The 16,891-nt window shown below is 37.2% G+C and overlaps 1 protein-coding gene across 5 annotated transcripts in view; it reads right to left on the bottom strand.

The window, feature by feature from the left end:
* The window catches only part of LDAH (lipid droplet associated hydrolase), a 105,215-nt gene that overhangs the window by 65,902 nt on the left and 22,422 nt on the right, over positions 1–16,891 (bottom strand). For all 5 annotated transcript variants that reach the window (XR_014254221.1, XR_014254222.1, XM_082427483.1 and 2 more), the window contains exon 4: positions 6,009–6,178. Coding sequence is in view for 3 of the 5 variants with exons in the window: in XM_082427483.1 (XP_082283609.1) it covers positions 6,009–6,178 (170 nt within the window). In the remaining 2 variants the exon portion in view is untranslated. The remainder of the gene's footprint in view (positions 1–6,008; positions 6,179–16,891) is intronic.

Below are 16,891 nucleotides of genomic sequence, written 5' to 3'. Positions count from 1 at the left end.
TGTACCTGTGGTGTGTTTTGAGTCTCTAAAATTCTGAGTATGTACAACACCACTGGGGATCCCAAAAGAAACAAAAGTAAGTTTTTTTTTATTGCTCTGAACAATAACAAAATCCATTTACTTAATTTTGTCAATTTTACTCTCGTATCTTCATTTAAGATGTGTTCATTCTTACTTGAGACAAAATTCTAACATGGTTATCTGTGTTCTCTATCTGCAGCAAATTAGTAGCAACAAAGTGTAAGTAGGGAAGAGAAATGGCACCTAACACTAGGAGAGGAGATGGAAAAACTATAAAATAAACAGACATGAGAATTCTTTTTTAACGAAGCACTATCACCTAAGAAATTTCAGGACATAGGCAAAATCCCTTTAATTGTATTTTACTGTAGTATAATAACAGTATCAAAATGATGTCCTTGAATCATTAGGGAAAAATTCTTCCATAATCAACCTACATTGTTGAAGAAGGCAGATAAGTAAAAAATATATTTTAGACAAATTTTTACCCAACTGGATAAAATAGTCTGGGGCTTAAAGGAGTCAGTTTAAGTAATCTGGAAATTTCATTTAGGGAGAAGATATTTTTGCCAACCAGACAGACAAAGGAAGGTCTATGTTATTGTGCATCTTCCCGAAGGAAGGCCAAATAACATAAAAAATTAAGTTTTGAAGGATATGATACCCCTGGAAGGGGAGGAAGTATTATCATTAAATGCCATATAAATTCTTAGAGGAAAATAATAGTTAAGTTACTTGAATTTCACTTCATGACTTAGTGCAGTGCCCAGTTAGGAACCGAGGGCTTTCACAACTACTGAAGCCCGTGCTCTGCAACGGAAGAAGCCACCGCAGTGAGAAGCCCGCGCACCGCAACGAAGAGTGGCCCCCACTCACCACAACTAGAGACGGCCCGTGCACAGCAACAAAGACCCAATGCGGCCTAAAGTAAATAAATTTATTAAAAAAAAAAAAAAAAAGAATTGAGCGCTTTCAACTCCCAACCTTGAACTTTATGCAATTTATTGGCAAAATCAGACGGAACATTTTAAACATACAGAGGATTGATGTTGAGGGAAAGAAGATTCTAGATAGTGGGGGTAAGATGATTACTTTTTTATTCCCATGTCACCCCATCTGCCCCAAATTGCTAGAACAGTATTCATGGGGTCTCCTACTCCTTGAGCTGCAATGTAATGAGTCACATGGAGCTAGCTGTGAACACTCCAGGAACACGGCATACTATCTGGAGTCTCTGCCATCATCCAAAGGTTGAGAGAACCATCAGATATCTTTGTAGACTGTCTTTATATCCACAGCTAACATAACTGTACCCCACCCCTAGATTAAGACAGAGCCGAGGCTGGATCCTGGCAAGGCACTTTTCTCTCAGTTTCTACCTATAAAATTAAAGATGGGACTAGACGGTCTCTAAAAATCCTATGAATCTGAAATTGTGTTTATTATTTTAAGTGATGACAGTACTATTTAACAGTCTTCCAATTATCTATTTTCTTAAGTTTCTTTTTTAAGTTCTTTATTCTGGACATTACTGTCACAATATATGAAGACTTTCTATAATTCTATGTTCCAAATTTGCTTAAAGAAACAAACAAAATTTTTACTACCATATTTTTAAGAGTCAATTATTTTCTTTAGCATATGAAAACATAGGTCAGACATTATGTCTAAAATATGCAGTAAGTCTCTTAAAATAATTTTAAGACCAAAGTTTCCTATAATTAGTTACAAAAATATTATAAAGAATTAAACCAAAATAAAACCAAATAAACCAGCTACTAAACTACACATATGTCCTTAAAATCTTATAGGAGTCAAATATTCCAGTAAAAATAACAGAGAGATGGAAACACAAGTTTCTTATTATCACACTTCATATGTTGTAAAACATAACAGCTAACTTATTTTTGGCAAAATGATTAGGGATTGCAACACTCTGGCTAATACAAACTTATTTGATTGTCAAATGCATCTTAGATGGAGTGTGTCGTGCTAACTTCAGGCATGCAGGCACTGTGCCACCTTAGAGTAGCCCAGAGACACTGAAATTTCAACACTTCAGCTGGGGTCACACCACCAATATTAACTGGGCCAGGTGTTTAAGCGGGGCGGGGCGGGGGTGGACTTCAATAATGTAGTTAACTGAAACCAGATAAAGCTTTTGAATAATAAAAAAATCATACAGATGTTCGCCCTCCTCCCCGGGTAACCTTTGTGGACAATTTATTGCATGCGTTATTTTCTACAGTACACCCTTTATAAGAAAACACACTTTCTCATGTCTCTCTGAAAACTCTATGATCACAGTATGACTTATGTCTTCACAATTAGACTAGGTTAAGCTCATGTTTCATCTGCCTTTTTCCTTTTCACCACTATTCCTGCAAAGGTAAGAACACCTGAAAGCAGAGCCTTAATTAGAAAGTTATAGAGCTGAGGAAGCTATAAGAAGCTACATTAACCTTAAGACGCATTGTACTTCTTTCCCAACAGACACTGTGAACGCAAGCCAAAAAAGAGAGATGGGTTCAAAACAAGTGTGTTGAACAACTGTTTTCAAATATGCATAAGAGAAATTATACATTACATGCAGAATGGATGTGGTGCAAACAAACAAAAACCAAAAGGAAAGATCTCTGATTAAGTTAACAAACTGAAGGACTCAGAAATGGTTACTTTCTTCCCTATGTTTAGAGTAGTGTATTTGTCAGGGTTCTCAAGAGAAACAGACTATATATATGGATATAGATAAAAGAACAGTTACTATAGTAATTGGCTCACACAATTATAGAGGCCAAGAAGTCCCACACAACATGCCATCTGCAAGATGGGAACCAGGAAAGCCAGTTGTATAATTCAGTCCGAGTTCGAAGACCTGAGAACCAGGGGAACAGATGATGCCGAAGACTTGAGAACCTGGAACTCCACTGTCACAGGGCATGAAAAGATGGCTGACTCAGCTCAAGAAGAGAGAAAGAATTTGCCCTTCTTGGGAATTTTTGTTCTATTTGAGCCGTCAACAGATTGGATGATGCCCGCCCACAATGGTGAGGGCAGATCTTTTTTACTCAGTCCAATTCAAATGCTAATTTCCTCCAGAAAAGTCCTCACAGACACACTCAGAAATGTTTTACCAGCTATCTGAGTATCCCTTAGCCCAATCAACTTGACATGTAAAATTAACCACCACAAATAATAATGTTATTATTATTGCAAACATGCAAGTACTCTTTTTAAAACCCCTGGAACAACTAATAGCCAAAAATTATATGTCATATCAGTTTGCAACATTTTATTTGACAGGACCAAGTTACTTCCTACATCAGGAAATAAATCCAGTATTTTAATTTATATATTGATATATACCTATATATCTACATGCTTGATGGTACATCACACAAGTGAAATCCTAACTGTAGTTAGTGGTGGGGTAGGCAGCCTCTGACATGGTCCCCAGTGATCCTCACCTCCTAATATTCATGCTCTAGTGTAATCCCCTCCCCTTTAGTTTGGGCTGGACCTAGTGATTTGTTTCTAACAAAGAGAATACTGTAAAAGTAATGAGATATCATTTCTGTAATTGGGTTACAGTCTGTGACTTCCATCTTGCCAGCAGACTCTTTCTCTGGCTCTTCTCCCAGACTTGCTCTCATGGGGCGAGTTAGAAAGGCCCACATTCTAAGGAACTGAGGGTGGCCTCCACCCAACTGCCAGTGATGAACCAAGGCCCTCCGTCCAACAACCCTTGAGGGAGTGAATTGAGGCAGATCCTCCTCAATTCAGATCTTCACATGAGACCACAGCCCTGAAAGACACTTTGATTACGGTCTTGTGAGATACCCTGAACCACAGAACCTAGCTAAGTTGTGACCAGTCCCAAGTCCATAGAAACTGTGAGAGGATAAATGTGTATTGTTCTATGCTGTTAAGTTTTGAGGTCACTTGTTACACAGCTGTAGATCACTAACACAGTAGTTAACCTAATTACTGAGCCAGTGCTTCCAGTCATCTCCATTATAATAATAATAGCTAACACTTATATGGAACTTTTAAGTTCTAGGCACCATTCTTAATTCTTTATATAATTCCTCACAAAAATCCTTTGAAGAACATACTACTATCCCCCTTTTACAGATGAGGAAACAAAGGTACAGAGACTCAATAACTTGCCCAAGGTCACCAAGACAAAATATGACAGCAAGTATTTGAACGTAGGTGTCTTGTTTCTAGAGTGAGGACTTGTGGCAACTGTGCAAAGAGAACTGCTAAGGGCTAAGACTGGACACTATGGAAACAGTAACCTCATAACATGGTACCAGAGGAGCTTTAGAGGCACAACAGAGATTAGAAGCCATGCAAAATGCTAAAAACAAAAGGAAAGCCCGTTTTCTGATTAAGATGCCTCATCTAGGGGGAAAAAAACCAGGGTAGAAGCAATAATATAGTGAATGGAATGCAATCTAGAATTTATTGAATTCACACTTAGAAATGAAAAATATACTTTCTGATACCCAGTGTAAGAAATTAACAGCCTCCATTTGGTATTAAAAACCACACCCAAGGAGGCTATAGTTGTACTTTTCCCAAAGACAATTAATTATAAGAAGTAAGTGTGTCAAGCTGGTGGGAAAAGAAGCAAACTCCTAGTGAGCTCCAAGACTCCACTGAAGATATTTTACCACATGGAGTGAGAAAAGTCAATATCCTAGGATAGGGAGATTCCAGGAAGGAATCACTTCCTATCTTGTATTCAGATTACCAGGTTAAATAGCACTCCTTCATGATCTCAACACCCTCTATTTACATAAGAAGTAGGTATCACACCTATGGGTTAGTCTGTGTCCTCCCTTAGACTTCAGGTTCTCTTACCTCAAAGACTATTTTATTCACTGGGATGTCTTCAAAACACAGCACAAGGCCTGATACATGGCAAGTGCTTAATATAAGTTTGTTGAATGAAGAAATAATTTATGTTGTGAATCACATTCATTTAATGGGTCATTTCAATGGTATATGTCAGTGAAAGTATGAGGTTTGGTTTTGTTTTGAAGTGTTGTATAGTTCACTAGCTTTCCTGGCACTTTAAATAGGTCTTTATATCTCCAGTGTCTCACTTAATATCTGGCACATAGTGGCACCCAGTAAGTATTTGTGAACGAATGAATGAATGAATAAATGAGTGTCTCAAAAAGGCTGCCAAGCTATAGAACAGATAAGGATTCAGACTTATGACTAAATAAAGATTTAATGTTCCTTAAGAATAACTGTTTGCCTATCAACAATGGTGATAATAATAATTTTTCTTCCTTTTGAGAGGAGGCATGAATATTTGCATAATACTCTCCCTAGACAAGATTATTGCCTCAGCCCTAGTTGGTGACTGCTTTTAAATATTCCTTTACAGGGACTTCCCTGCTGGCCCAGTGGTTGAGAATCCATCTTGCAATGCAGGGGAGACTGGTTTGATCCCTAATCAGGGAGCTAAGAGCCCACATGCTGCGGAGCAACTAAGCCCACATGCCACAACTAGAGAGAAGCCCACACACTGCAACGAAGAGCCTGCATGCTGCAACTAAGACCCAATACAGCCAAAAAATAAATAAATAAATATTTAAAAAGACATATTCCTTTACCAAAGACAGCAAGTTGTATGTAACTTAAGAACTCCAGATAACCCTAGATTAAAAAGCATTTGTTCAAATAAAATACTGTAAATTAACTATACTTCAATTTAAAAAGAAGAGGCATTTATTCAGAAAATTCCTACCTCCTTCAGCGTTATTTTTTGAAATATTATGGGAAATGTATGAACATACACCCACACAGGCCCACAGTAATACAGAGATAAGGATAAAGGCAGCTGCCAAGTATCCCTCTCTGTGTTTTATTTATCAATTCAGTACGAGACAAAAAAGCAAAGGAAATCTGAGAGGATTTGTGCGAGTGCACAATCAAGCACCGACAGCCACCTCCTGAGGCGTACTTACCGGGAGCTCAGGGGCACGCTTCAGAACCTGAAGGGAGAAATAGCAGCCTATGGAATGGCCAATGACCACAAGTTTCATTTCCTTTGGCACATGAGTTCTCAGGAAAGCTAGTTTGTGTTCCACTTGACCACGGAGTCCATAGATGTCCTTAATTTCCTGAGCATTTGGATCTAAAAGAAAAAATATAAGTTATGTTTTCATTCAATAAGTGAAAGCAATCACTTCACTGGGGAAAATATCTAAAAAAAAAACCAATAACAATAGCAGTAGTTATCATTTATTGAAAGCCTACCATGTGCAAGCCACAGTGTTGGCACTTTATTTAAGTATATCTACCAATCTTCACAACAACCCTGGAAGGGAAATATTCCTATCTTCATTTTATAGATGAAAATCCCAAAGCTCACCGACGTTAGGTGATAGATTGGCAGTTACATACCTGTTAAGTGGGACGGGTGAGATTCAAACCCAGGTGTCTGTCCTCAAAGCCCATGAACTCTCAACTACTCCATGAACTACTACAGTTTAGGCTACTGGTTCTCAAACTTGAGTATGCATCAGAATTCTCTGTAAGGCTTGTTAAAACACTCATTGCTAGGCCTCACCATCAGAGTCTCTGATCCAGTGGGTCTGGGCTGGAGCCCGAAAATTTGCATTTCTAAGTTTCCAGAAGATGCTGATATTGCTGGTCCCAGGACCATACATTGTCAACCACTGGTTAGGCTAAGTTACATGATTAATATATAACCAAGAAAATCCATGACACTGCTTCATTATTTTAGATAATCTTTGTTTAAAGAAGTCAAGACTAAAAGGCATAAGTAGGAATGTTTTAAACTGTTCATTTTAACCAGCACAGTCCTGACCTGAAATATCCTTTCTTCCTTTCACAAATGAACGTCTTTAAGATTCTTCAAGATCTACTCAAAACTTTATCTAGCTAATCTTCAAGAAAAATAAATGAGCCTTCCTTTGTGTTTAACTAGTATTCACTTCTTATTATAGCACTTTATCATACTTGTATAACTGTCTGTTTCCTCCCTTCGACTGCGAGCTCCTTGAAGGCAAGGTCCATCTTTCATTTCTGTGTCCTCTGTGACTAGCACCCAGTAAATATTATTGTTGATTGAAAATATGAAATGACTAGACAGTCTGAGGATGCTGCCAGCTCTAATATTCTATGAGCAGAGAAAACTTCAGTAGGCTTTCCCTATGAACATATATACAACCCCACAATGACAGGGTGTAATATTTCAAGATATCACAAGGTAGTCAATTGCCTTCTGAAATTGGAATCATTGGAACACTAAATTTCTTGCCTTCATGACTCCTGCAAGGTACTGATGCAAACTATAATAAAGGTACCCAAAACTCATTACGAAGAACTGCTCTTCAGTTTTATCTGTACATGCTGGTTTTCTTCCTTCAGTGCTCAGCTCCCCCTTGTTAATCTGGCTAACTCCTCTTTATCCTTCAAACTCTCAACAAGTGTTACCTCCTCTGAGAAGCCTTTTTATGATTCAGTAGATGAGGAGTAAAGTAGCCTTCCTTTCAGTTTCCACCACATCCCATGTTTGTCTCACCACACTACTCCTAATTTACTTCTGTACTTCCTGTCTTGCTTATCTCTTTCTCCAATGCCTGGCATACAGTTATTGAAGCGCTTTTTACTGAATTAATGAGGCTTAGCTCCCCATTTCAGTGGTACTACTGAAACAGGAGATTTCCCAGGTGAGACATGTTCTGCTTTAACCCTTCTTCCCAGGTGAGCCTAGAATTCATTCTCTATTTAACAAGGAAGTTCCCCATAAAACAGAATTGGGAAGAGACAGAATCTGGAAATTTGATTTTCGTAGGGCCTCTGATGGCTCCAAATCCAAGTTTTTATTTATTTAATATTCTATTTAAGTTTGAGTTGTTTATACTCCACTTCTCTCATATACCTTCTCTGATCACTCTACCCAGGAGTCATCATATTGTTCTGATACCCCAAAACAAATACCTATAATATTTGCAACCCAAGTTCTTTATTTTTCAAAATATACAGCTTTTGAAAATGTTGAAGTCTTCCTTTCATTGGGACAGTATGGTGTATTACAAAGATCAAGGGCGTTGGAGACAAGATAAATCTGGTTCTAACTCCCAGCTAAGCACCTTACTATGTGACTCCATGCAAATACTTTGACCTCTGGCTTCAGTCTCCTCATATATAAAACAGAGATAGTAATTCTAGCCTCCGAGGAATGTTGCTTGCATAACACTTTAAAGCACATAGGAAGTGTCTGGCATAAACTATTTGAGAAATGAAACTTATGATTGCTATCATTTCAATTCCTGTCATTTAAGGCCTCCCTCAAATACACATTTATATGGTTAGAGCAAAGAGAAAGAAAATGAGCTAAATATAATAAACATTTAAAAACTTCATTGATTCTAGAAATAAGGTCCTAAAACATATTTCAGATGAACTTTAATGATCATTATAATTCAAATCATTACCGAAGTGAATATTTCAGAGGTAAGTCTGGCTTTACCTCTGGGAATTGCTCAGTAGATTTCCAAGATAAACACACTACTTAGTGTTTTCTGAAGTAATGAGATTAATGGGGAAAGTACTTTCTATAAATAAATAATCAATGATAGAAAATTTCAATGTGCTCTCTGGATATTATTTTACTAGCAAAAACTAAAAGCTAAAAGAATATCTATATACTGGACTGTATACTCTATACTTTCTCTCCTGTTATGATTTTAATATACTCTGAAAAAATTCTAGGAATCATTTACTTACTCTCCATAAAAATATTGTAAAAAAATCACATTCAATTGTATCACAATCAGAATGATAATATGGAAATGATTTATACCATTCTTTTTATAGGGAAAATGTACTCCAAGTTACGATCAACTAAGTATATTTGGAAAGTAAACTGTTTCTAAACTGAAAACTGCCTGAACTGATAGATGGCAATCCAATTCATCAGTTCTTTATCAATATATGGTCCTGAATATAGTACTGACAATTGCGTTTTAGAACCCGAGCCTGTTTCTTAGACCCATCTCAATGGAATTCACTTCATAGATCATTTACTGATTCTGGAGTTTATTTCAAAAGGTATGTATAATCTGTTCCTAAGTAGTTCTTTGGGGAATTAAGTAATATCAGTACTTCACATTTACTTTTCATCTAGTTGTTCAAACTGATTGATCCAGTTATTAAAATTCTGTCAATTCTGGATCAAAATATCATGCATCCCTTATAGCTTCAGGACACAGGTAAATCTGATAACTATTATTTTCTTCCATTTCTCATGAACGAAACTGACTGCTCTGACAGAAAACAGTGACTAATTGGCCCATGATAATATTGAAAACACAGATATAAATACAATATACTCCCTTGCCTTCAAGGAGCTCACAGTCTAATAAGAGGAAACAGAAGTAGATAAAAACATTATTACAAAACACTGAAGTAAGTATAGCTCAAGCATTTCCTTGAGAAATTAAGAGGGTTTTATTGGATCAAAATAGAAAGGTAATGCCCCTTTGAATTCATAAAAAGTACTATGCCTTTCTCCAAATAAACCAAGAGAGATACCTGGAAAATACTATTTACTACATGCACATTACTGTAACTGTGTAATTTTAACTACACATTTGAATACTATCACAATGGTCTAAATTTAACAACACATATTTTAACAACGCACCCACATATATGTTTATCTAGATACACATTGAATATAAATGCATAAGTTTTACTATACATTGTCACACAAACAGTATTTACAAGTCGCCAATGACAACAGAGCCAACAAGACCAAAGATTAGTGCCACATGAGCCTTCTGTAGGACTGAGTCTGCAGACAGAAACTCTCTAAATCTTACACCAGAATTTTCTCAACTAGTGAAGTCTTCCATCCTGCTCCCATCATTACTCCAAAGCTATACCTTAATAATAACTTTAATTATACAACTTACACGTGGAGATTAAAAGGCTAAAAATAGCACTTCCTATTTTAAAGAATGCTTTGAGCAAGACGAATATACAGTTTACTCTTTAGGTCAAGCTTTAAAAAACACACAAAACAATATCATGTATTGTTTAGCATTACATATACATACTGAAAAAGAGAAATGAAATTTACTCTAAATTCATGATACTAGAACATAAAGGCATACAAGAGTGAGGTGTGGGCTTCCCTGGTGGCGCAGTGGTTAAGAATCCACCTGCTAATGCAGGGGACACGGGTTCGAGCCCTGGTCCGGGAAGATCCCACATTAAAAAAAAAAAAAAAAAAAAGAGTGAGGTGTAATTTTGGACCCTGCGATGAGTACTGTGCCTGTTTGTGGTTATGAGAGAGATGGAACAAATAAGGTTAGAAAGGAAGGTTGAGACTAGATCAGGCAGGACCCTGAGCATCACTAAGGAGTCTGGACTCCGCTGTGTGAGCAGTGAGAAGATGCCCAAGGATCTCAAAGGGAGGGACAACGATCCGGTCTGTGTTACAGGACATCAGCTACAACACTCTTCTCCCTCCTCCTGTCTGCTTCTTACTTCTGTCTTCCCCGAGAATCTAACAGTTTGCTCGATTCTTAACTCTTCTTCTTGCTCTACCCTTTGGTTTTCTGCTTCTTCCCACCTACTGAGAGACTTACTTGTTTATTTCTAGTGACTGAGAGCCCTGAGACTTGCTTGACTAACCGTCCCTGCCTCGGGAGAATCTAGTCATTCCCTGCAGCCGCCATGTTCTTCTGCCAATCAGAGTCCTGGCAAGAGAAAGCCCTACTGGTTTTTCTCTTTTCTTTCAGTTTCGGGTACTAGAGTGGGAGCGGTTTAATGATTCTCGGGATAAACATGACGCAAATTCATCATTAGTTGAAAGACTATGTAACTTTTTTAGGTAATGTTTTACCAGTTGAAACTAAACCGCTATGATTTCTAGCTTTTCTGTTACACGTTTGGAACAAATGACAAAATAGTTGATAATGAATCTGCCATCAAGTAAGCTGACTCCATAGTAAATCAAAGCCAGAAAGAGTTTATACTTCTAATTCCTCAAATTTTCTTTTCACACTTTTTTTTTTCCTGAGTCACCTCCTTCTGACACTGGTGAACATCTGTTCTCCCAATTATACCCAATTTATGATTGTGATAATGTGGTGCAACTAGAATATTATTTCCAACTGTTCATAATTTTAACATGTGCTAATATGAAGCAAAACGTACTTTCAACATTTGATGTGTGGTTATAGCTTATGTCTTTTCTCTCAATGATTACATATTTTTCACACCAGATTTTGCATGTCAGAACACCTGTACTTTAGAACAATAATCTTGGATGATGAATAATATATCTGTCCTGCCTATCCATTTCAGTCTACTGTAGCATGCATTTATAAACATAACCTCCAATTTGTAAAACAGATGAAGGCAGAACTGTTCTGGTTGAATAGGGGGGACCAGTGAAGCTCAGAGCCCCATGTGCCCTTTATAGAACTTTTGGGCTACTCACAACACAGATGGAAAGTCACTAAAAGGCAGCATTTTCATTTCTTTGTATACCTCTGTAGCACCACACATAATAATCTAGTAGGTTGTCGATAAATCCTTGATGATGGATGAGTTGCCCTTTCACCCCCCTCTAGAAACCACAGCTTCCTTTGGCCCTGTGGTGGCCCTTTGGGCTAATGCCTCTAGATGGCACTGTTCTCATTAGTAGCAAAGGACCCAGGCTCTAATTACTAAGTCATTAACTCAACAGCACACAAGCAGCCTAAGCAATAAGCATACTCGAAATAAAGTTATAAATAATATGTCAATTTAAAACAAGAATTAAAGACATTTCTCAGAAATTCAGACACAATAGATACTTTCTGCTGGTTTTCCCCACCAGTGTTTACTGGTGAAGATCTACAGCAGGGCTTCTGAAAATGTGGTACCAGGACCAGCAGCATCAATATTAATTAGGAACTTGTTAGAAATGCAAATTCTCAGGTCCTACCCCACTTGTAGTGAATCAACAACTCAGGAGGTAGCATCCAGTAATTTGTGTTTCAATAAATCCTCCAGGTGATTCTGATGCCAGCCAAAGTTTGAGAACCCCTGATGTAGGGTTACTCTTTTGAGTCTATTTTCAACTTTCAAAGTTGCTACTCATGTTCTGCTCAACGTTTGTTTTGTCTTCAAGTATGACTTAAGGGCTTACTGTGATAACTGAGGTGGATGTTGCTTTCATTAGGTAATTCAATATATAGCTTCTATTATGATGACCGTTCTCACTGAGGTAAGAATATAGGAATAAGACATGTTCGCTAATCATCACTAAGTTTGAGCACCATGAAAGAAGAGGTATTACCCTTCATGAGTGCTATGAGGTATTTCCACTACTTCCTAGCTCCTCCTGTCCTTGGTTATCTCTTCTCTTGCCAGAGTTAAGATAATAGGCCAGCAAAACTGGTAGCTTTTCGAGATTTAGCATGTTAAACAAGCCTGTTTTCTAAGAATTCTTTTAACACCTCTGTTTTCCAATACCACGTAAGATAGCCAAAGCACATTCTAAGCAGACGTACAAATTTCCTGACAGAGGAAAAACTGTGGTATTAAAACCCCCAAATTTCTTTGGGTATATATGAAGAAATAACTCAATAATATGTATCTTTTAAACTATTTCAAGGTAAAGCAAGTATATACTATACATTTGATTCACATTCAGCCACATTTCTGTGATAGCTGTTGAAATAGATGTTTTTAATCAAGGCAATAAAATCTGTATATTCGGTTTCACTTCACAAAATCTCTCACTGCTAGGTAATCAATAGTTGCTTGCCTTTCAAAGCATACCCTAGTCTTTAAGAGAAGTGTAAAAGGCTCGAAAGTAAATTGCATTCACAGAGGAACACACACACACATACACGTAAACAGATAGAAAAAGACACTATGAAAAGAGGCACTTTGAGGTATTTAGGCAAGCATTTGCCATGAGTTGCATAGTTTCATCTACACCCCACTTATCCTGTCCCCCTTACAAGACATGGCAGGAAAAGGGTGACAGACCAGGGTACAATCTGTGACCGTGGAAGGGCTAATCACTAGCACTTTGCACCAGCCACCTGAGATGACCTACCACAGGACTAGAGCACTGACCTCAGGGTCAGAAGTGTTGGCTTCCTGTCTGCGTTCTACCACTCACCAGCACAAGGTCATTTAGCCCTGTTGGGCCTTACTTTCCTTCCTTGAAAAATAAGGGTTCAAGATGGAATTTAATGTAAATACTTTTTTTTTTAGGTTGATTGTTTTAATTAAAATATAGTTGATTTACAAAATTATATTAGTTTCAGGTGTACAACACAGTGATTCAACATTTATATAATAGATTATACTCCATTTAAAAGTATTATAAAATATTGGCTACATTCCTCGTGCTGTACAGTATATTCCTGTATCTTATTTATTTTATATACGGTGGTTTGTACCTCTTAACCCCCTGCCTCTGTGTTGCCCCTCCCCCATTCCTCTTCCCACTGGTAAGCACTAGTTTGTTCTCTATATCTATGAGTCTGTTTCTGTTTTGTTATATTCATTCATTTTACTTTCTGGATTCCACATATAAGTGATAACATACAGTACTTGTCTTTCTCTGTTTTGTTATATTCATTCATTTTACTTTCTGGATTCCACATATAAGTGATAACATACAGTACTTGTCTTTCTCTGTCTGACTTATTTCACTAAGCATAATACACTCCAGGTCCATTCATGTTGCTGCAAATGGCAATATTTCATTCTTTTTATGGGTGAGTAAAACACAGTGTGTGTGTGTATACACACACACATCACATCTTCTTTATCCATTCATCTGCTGAAGGACACTTAGGTTGCTTCCATTACCTTGGCTATTGTAAATAGTGCTGCTATGAACATTGGGATGCATATCTCTTTTCTAATTAGTGTTTTCACTTTCTTTGGTTATATACCCAGGAGTGTAATTGCTGGATCATATGGTAGATACTTTTAGCTCTAAGATCCTATAATCCTTTTCCTTTCTTTAAAACCTTTTTTTAATAGTGGAAATTTTGAAACATACACAAAAGTCCAGAGAATAGTATAATAGACCCCCATGTACCCATGGTCCAGCTTCAAAAATTATTTTCCTTTTTCTTTCCAGCTTTACTGAAGTATGACTGCCAAATAAAATCTGTATATATTTAGGTTGTACAACATGCTTGTTTTTAAAGGTGTACAAGGTGATGACTTAATATACATATACACTGTGAAATGACTACCACAGTCAGGTTGAGTAACACATCCATCACCTCATGTACTGAGTGTAAGTGCCTGACATTAAGCTTTTGAGTGATGAGACATCCACTTTGAATAAACATACTGCCAGCTGTAATGACCCAGCTACTAGCAAAACAACCAGATAAGGAACTAGGCCACCCCCACCCATGAAGGCTTTCCCTTTCAGAAAGCTTTGGGTAACCTACATAACTGCTCAAGTGACCTTTTCTCCAAGACTTGTTAACTTCTGTCTTTTTGAGAATAGCCATCCTAACAGGTGTGAGATGATAATATCATCGTGGTCTTGATTTGCATTTCCTTGATGACTGATGATGTTGAGCATTTTTCATATACCAGTTGGCTATTTGTATGTCTTCTCTGGAAAAATCTGCCCATTTTAAAAATCAGGCTATTAAGTATTTTTGCTACTGAGTTGTATTAGTTCCTTATATATTTTGGAAATTCTCCTTATCAGATATATGGTTTGCAAATATTTTCTCCCATTTTATAGGCTGCCTTTTCATTTGGCTGCCTGTTTCCTTTGCTGTACAGATGCTTTTTAGTTTGATAAAGTCCCAACTGTTTATTTTTGCCTTTGTTACTTGTGCTTTTGGTGTCAAATCCAAAAAAATCATTGCCAAGACCAATGTCAAGGAGTTTTTCTCCTACATTTTCTTCTAGGAGTTTAATGGTTTCAGGTCCTAAATTTAAGTATTTAATCCATTTTGAATTAATTTTTGTGTATGGTTTAAGTTAAGGGTTCAATTTCATTCTTTTGCATGTGGATATCCAGTTTTCCCAATACCATTTATTGAAGATACTATCCTTTCCCCATTGTGTATTCTTGGTGCCCTTGTCAAAGATTAGCTGACCCTATATTTGTGGGTTTATTTCTGGGCTCTCTATTCTGATCCACTGGTCTGTTTTTATGCCACTACCATACAGTTTTGATTACTAGCTTTGTAATATAGTTTGAAATCAGGAATTGTAATAACTTCACCTTTGAACCTTAACTTCAATCTTCTTCCTCAAGATTATTTTGGCTATTTGATATCTTTTGTGGCTTCATACAAATTTTAGGATTTTTTTTCTATTTCTGTGAAAAAATGCAGCTGTAATTTTTGTAGGAATTTATATAGGGATTGCACTTAATCTGTAAATTTATAATTCTAAATAGAAGATAATTAGGGAAATAAAAAAGATAAAGTAGGTGAAAGTGGTAGTAGAAGAAATCTGAGCAACTAAAGAGCTGAAACAAAGTCTGGATGATCCTGCTTATCAAGGGCCTGATCACTGAGAGTGGAAACTGTTTTAACAGAGAGGAGGAGATTAGCCAAGATAAATGTAATCTTACATGTGATGCCTTAAAAAGAAAGACACAGGAAGTCTGGGTGGTGAGATAACCTAATAATAAACAATGTAAGTGCAACAGATTTGCTTTAAGCACAGAGGTATTTTTCCATAAGTGCTAGCAAAGAGGCAGGTTCACAGCAGGTACTCAAAAAAGATTAAATTGAGTAAATGGAATTAGGAAAAAAGAAAGCTTAAATTCCATTCTCAAGAGTTGGCATCTGATGTTAAAGTCAATCTAAAATTAACACAGGATTCTGGAACCAGAACTAAAATTTCAGGAAGCTGATCTATACCACGATATGTAAGAATTAAGAGAAGAGATCAAGAGCCAGGGAGTTGTGATGTTCACAGTGAGATGACACATGAATAGTTTGAGCTATGGCTTCAGGAGGGAAAAGAAAAGAGAACCAAATCCCATGCTAACTACAGAACCAAAGAGTATCTATCTACTCTGTATGCACAGGGTGATTTCATTTCTTAAATTCTCCAATAACTACATTATGTCTTGACCATATGTATCAGTTAACAGCCAAAAATAGGACATGGATAAAAATAGGAATCACCTCTTAATTGTCACCCACTTCTTCAAATAAAAAAATTATTACAATTTAGCTTGCCTGCAGATGTTCATGACTGTGGAAAGAGCTGCCACTTAGAACAGAAACTTTTCCTTTGCTACTCAACAGGATCGAGGCTTCAAAGGGCCTGCTTCTAACAACTGTAAGGTAATACTTCTGAGGATGGACCAAAGGGAAGCTAATAAAACTTGAACAAATATTTAGCAAAAAAAAAATATTTAGCAAAAAAAAAAGAGATAATTTGTATGTTCTACTATTGCTCAGGTACAATGTCATATGTATATGCTGACCTATGCCTGTGATCAGATTTAAAATGTTAATACATAACATTTCCATTCATGATTATATGGACTGAATATTTGTGTCCCCTAAAATTCTTACGTTGAACAACCCCCCTGCCCCCGCTGTGATGGTATTTGGAGATGGGGACTTTGGGAGGTAATTAGGGTTAGAGGAGGTCATGAGGGTGGGGCCCTCATGAAGGGATTAGTGCCCTTATAAGAAGAGACACCAGAGAGCTTGCTGGCTTGCACTCCTTCTTGCTCTATCGTGCTCCCTCCCTCTCCCTCTCTCTCTCCCTCTCTCTCTCTGTCATGTGAGGACAAAAAGAGAAGGCAGCCACCTGAAAGCCAGGGAGAGGGCTCTCATCAGAACACAATTATGCTGAA

Source organism: Balaenoptera physalus (genome assembly GCF_965194825.1).
Source record: "Balaenoptera physalus genome assembly, chromosome: 15".
Taxonomy (NCBI): Eukaryota; Metazoa; Chordata; class Mammalia; order Artiodactyla; family Balaenopteridae; genus Balaenoptera; species Balaenoptera physalus.
Note: the sequence above shows the minus strand (reverse complement) of the source record. Positions and strands in the feature narration are given on the sequence as shown.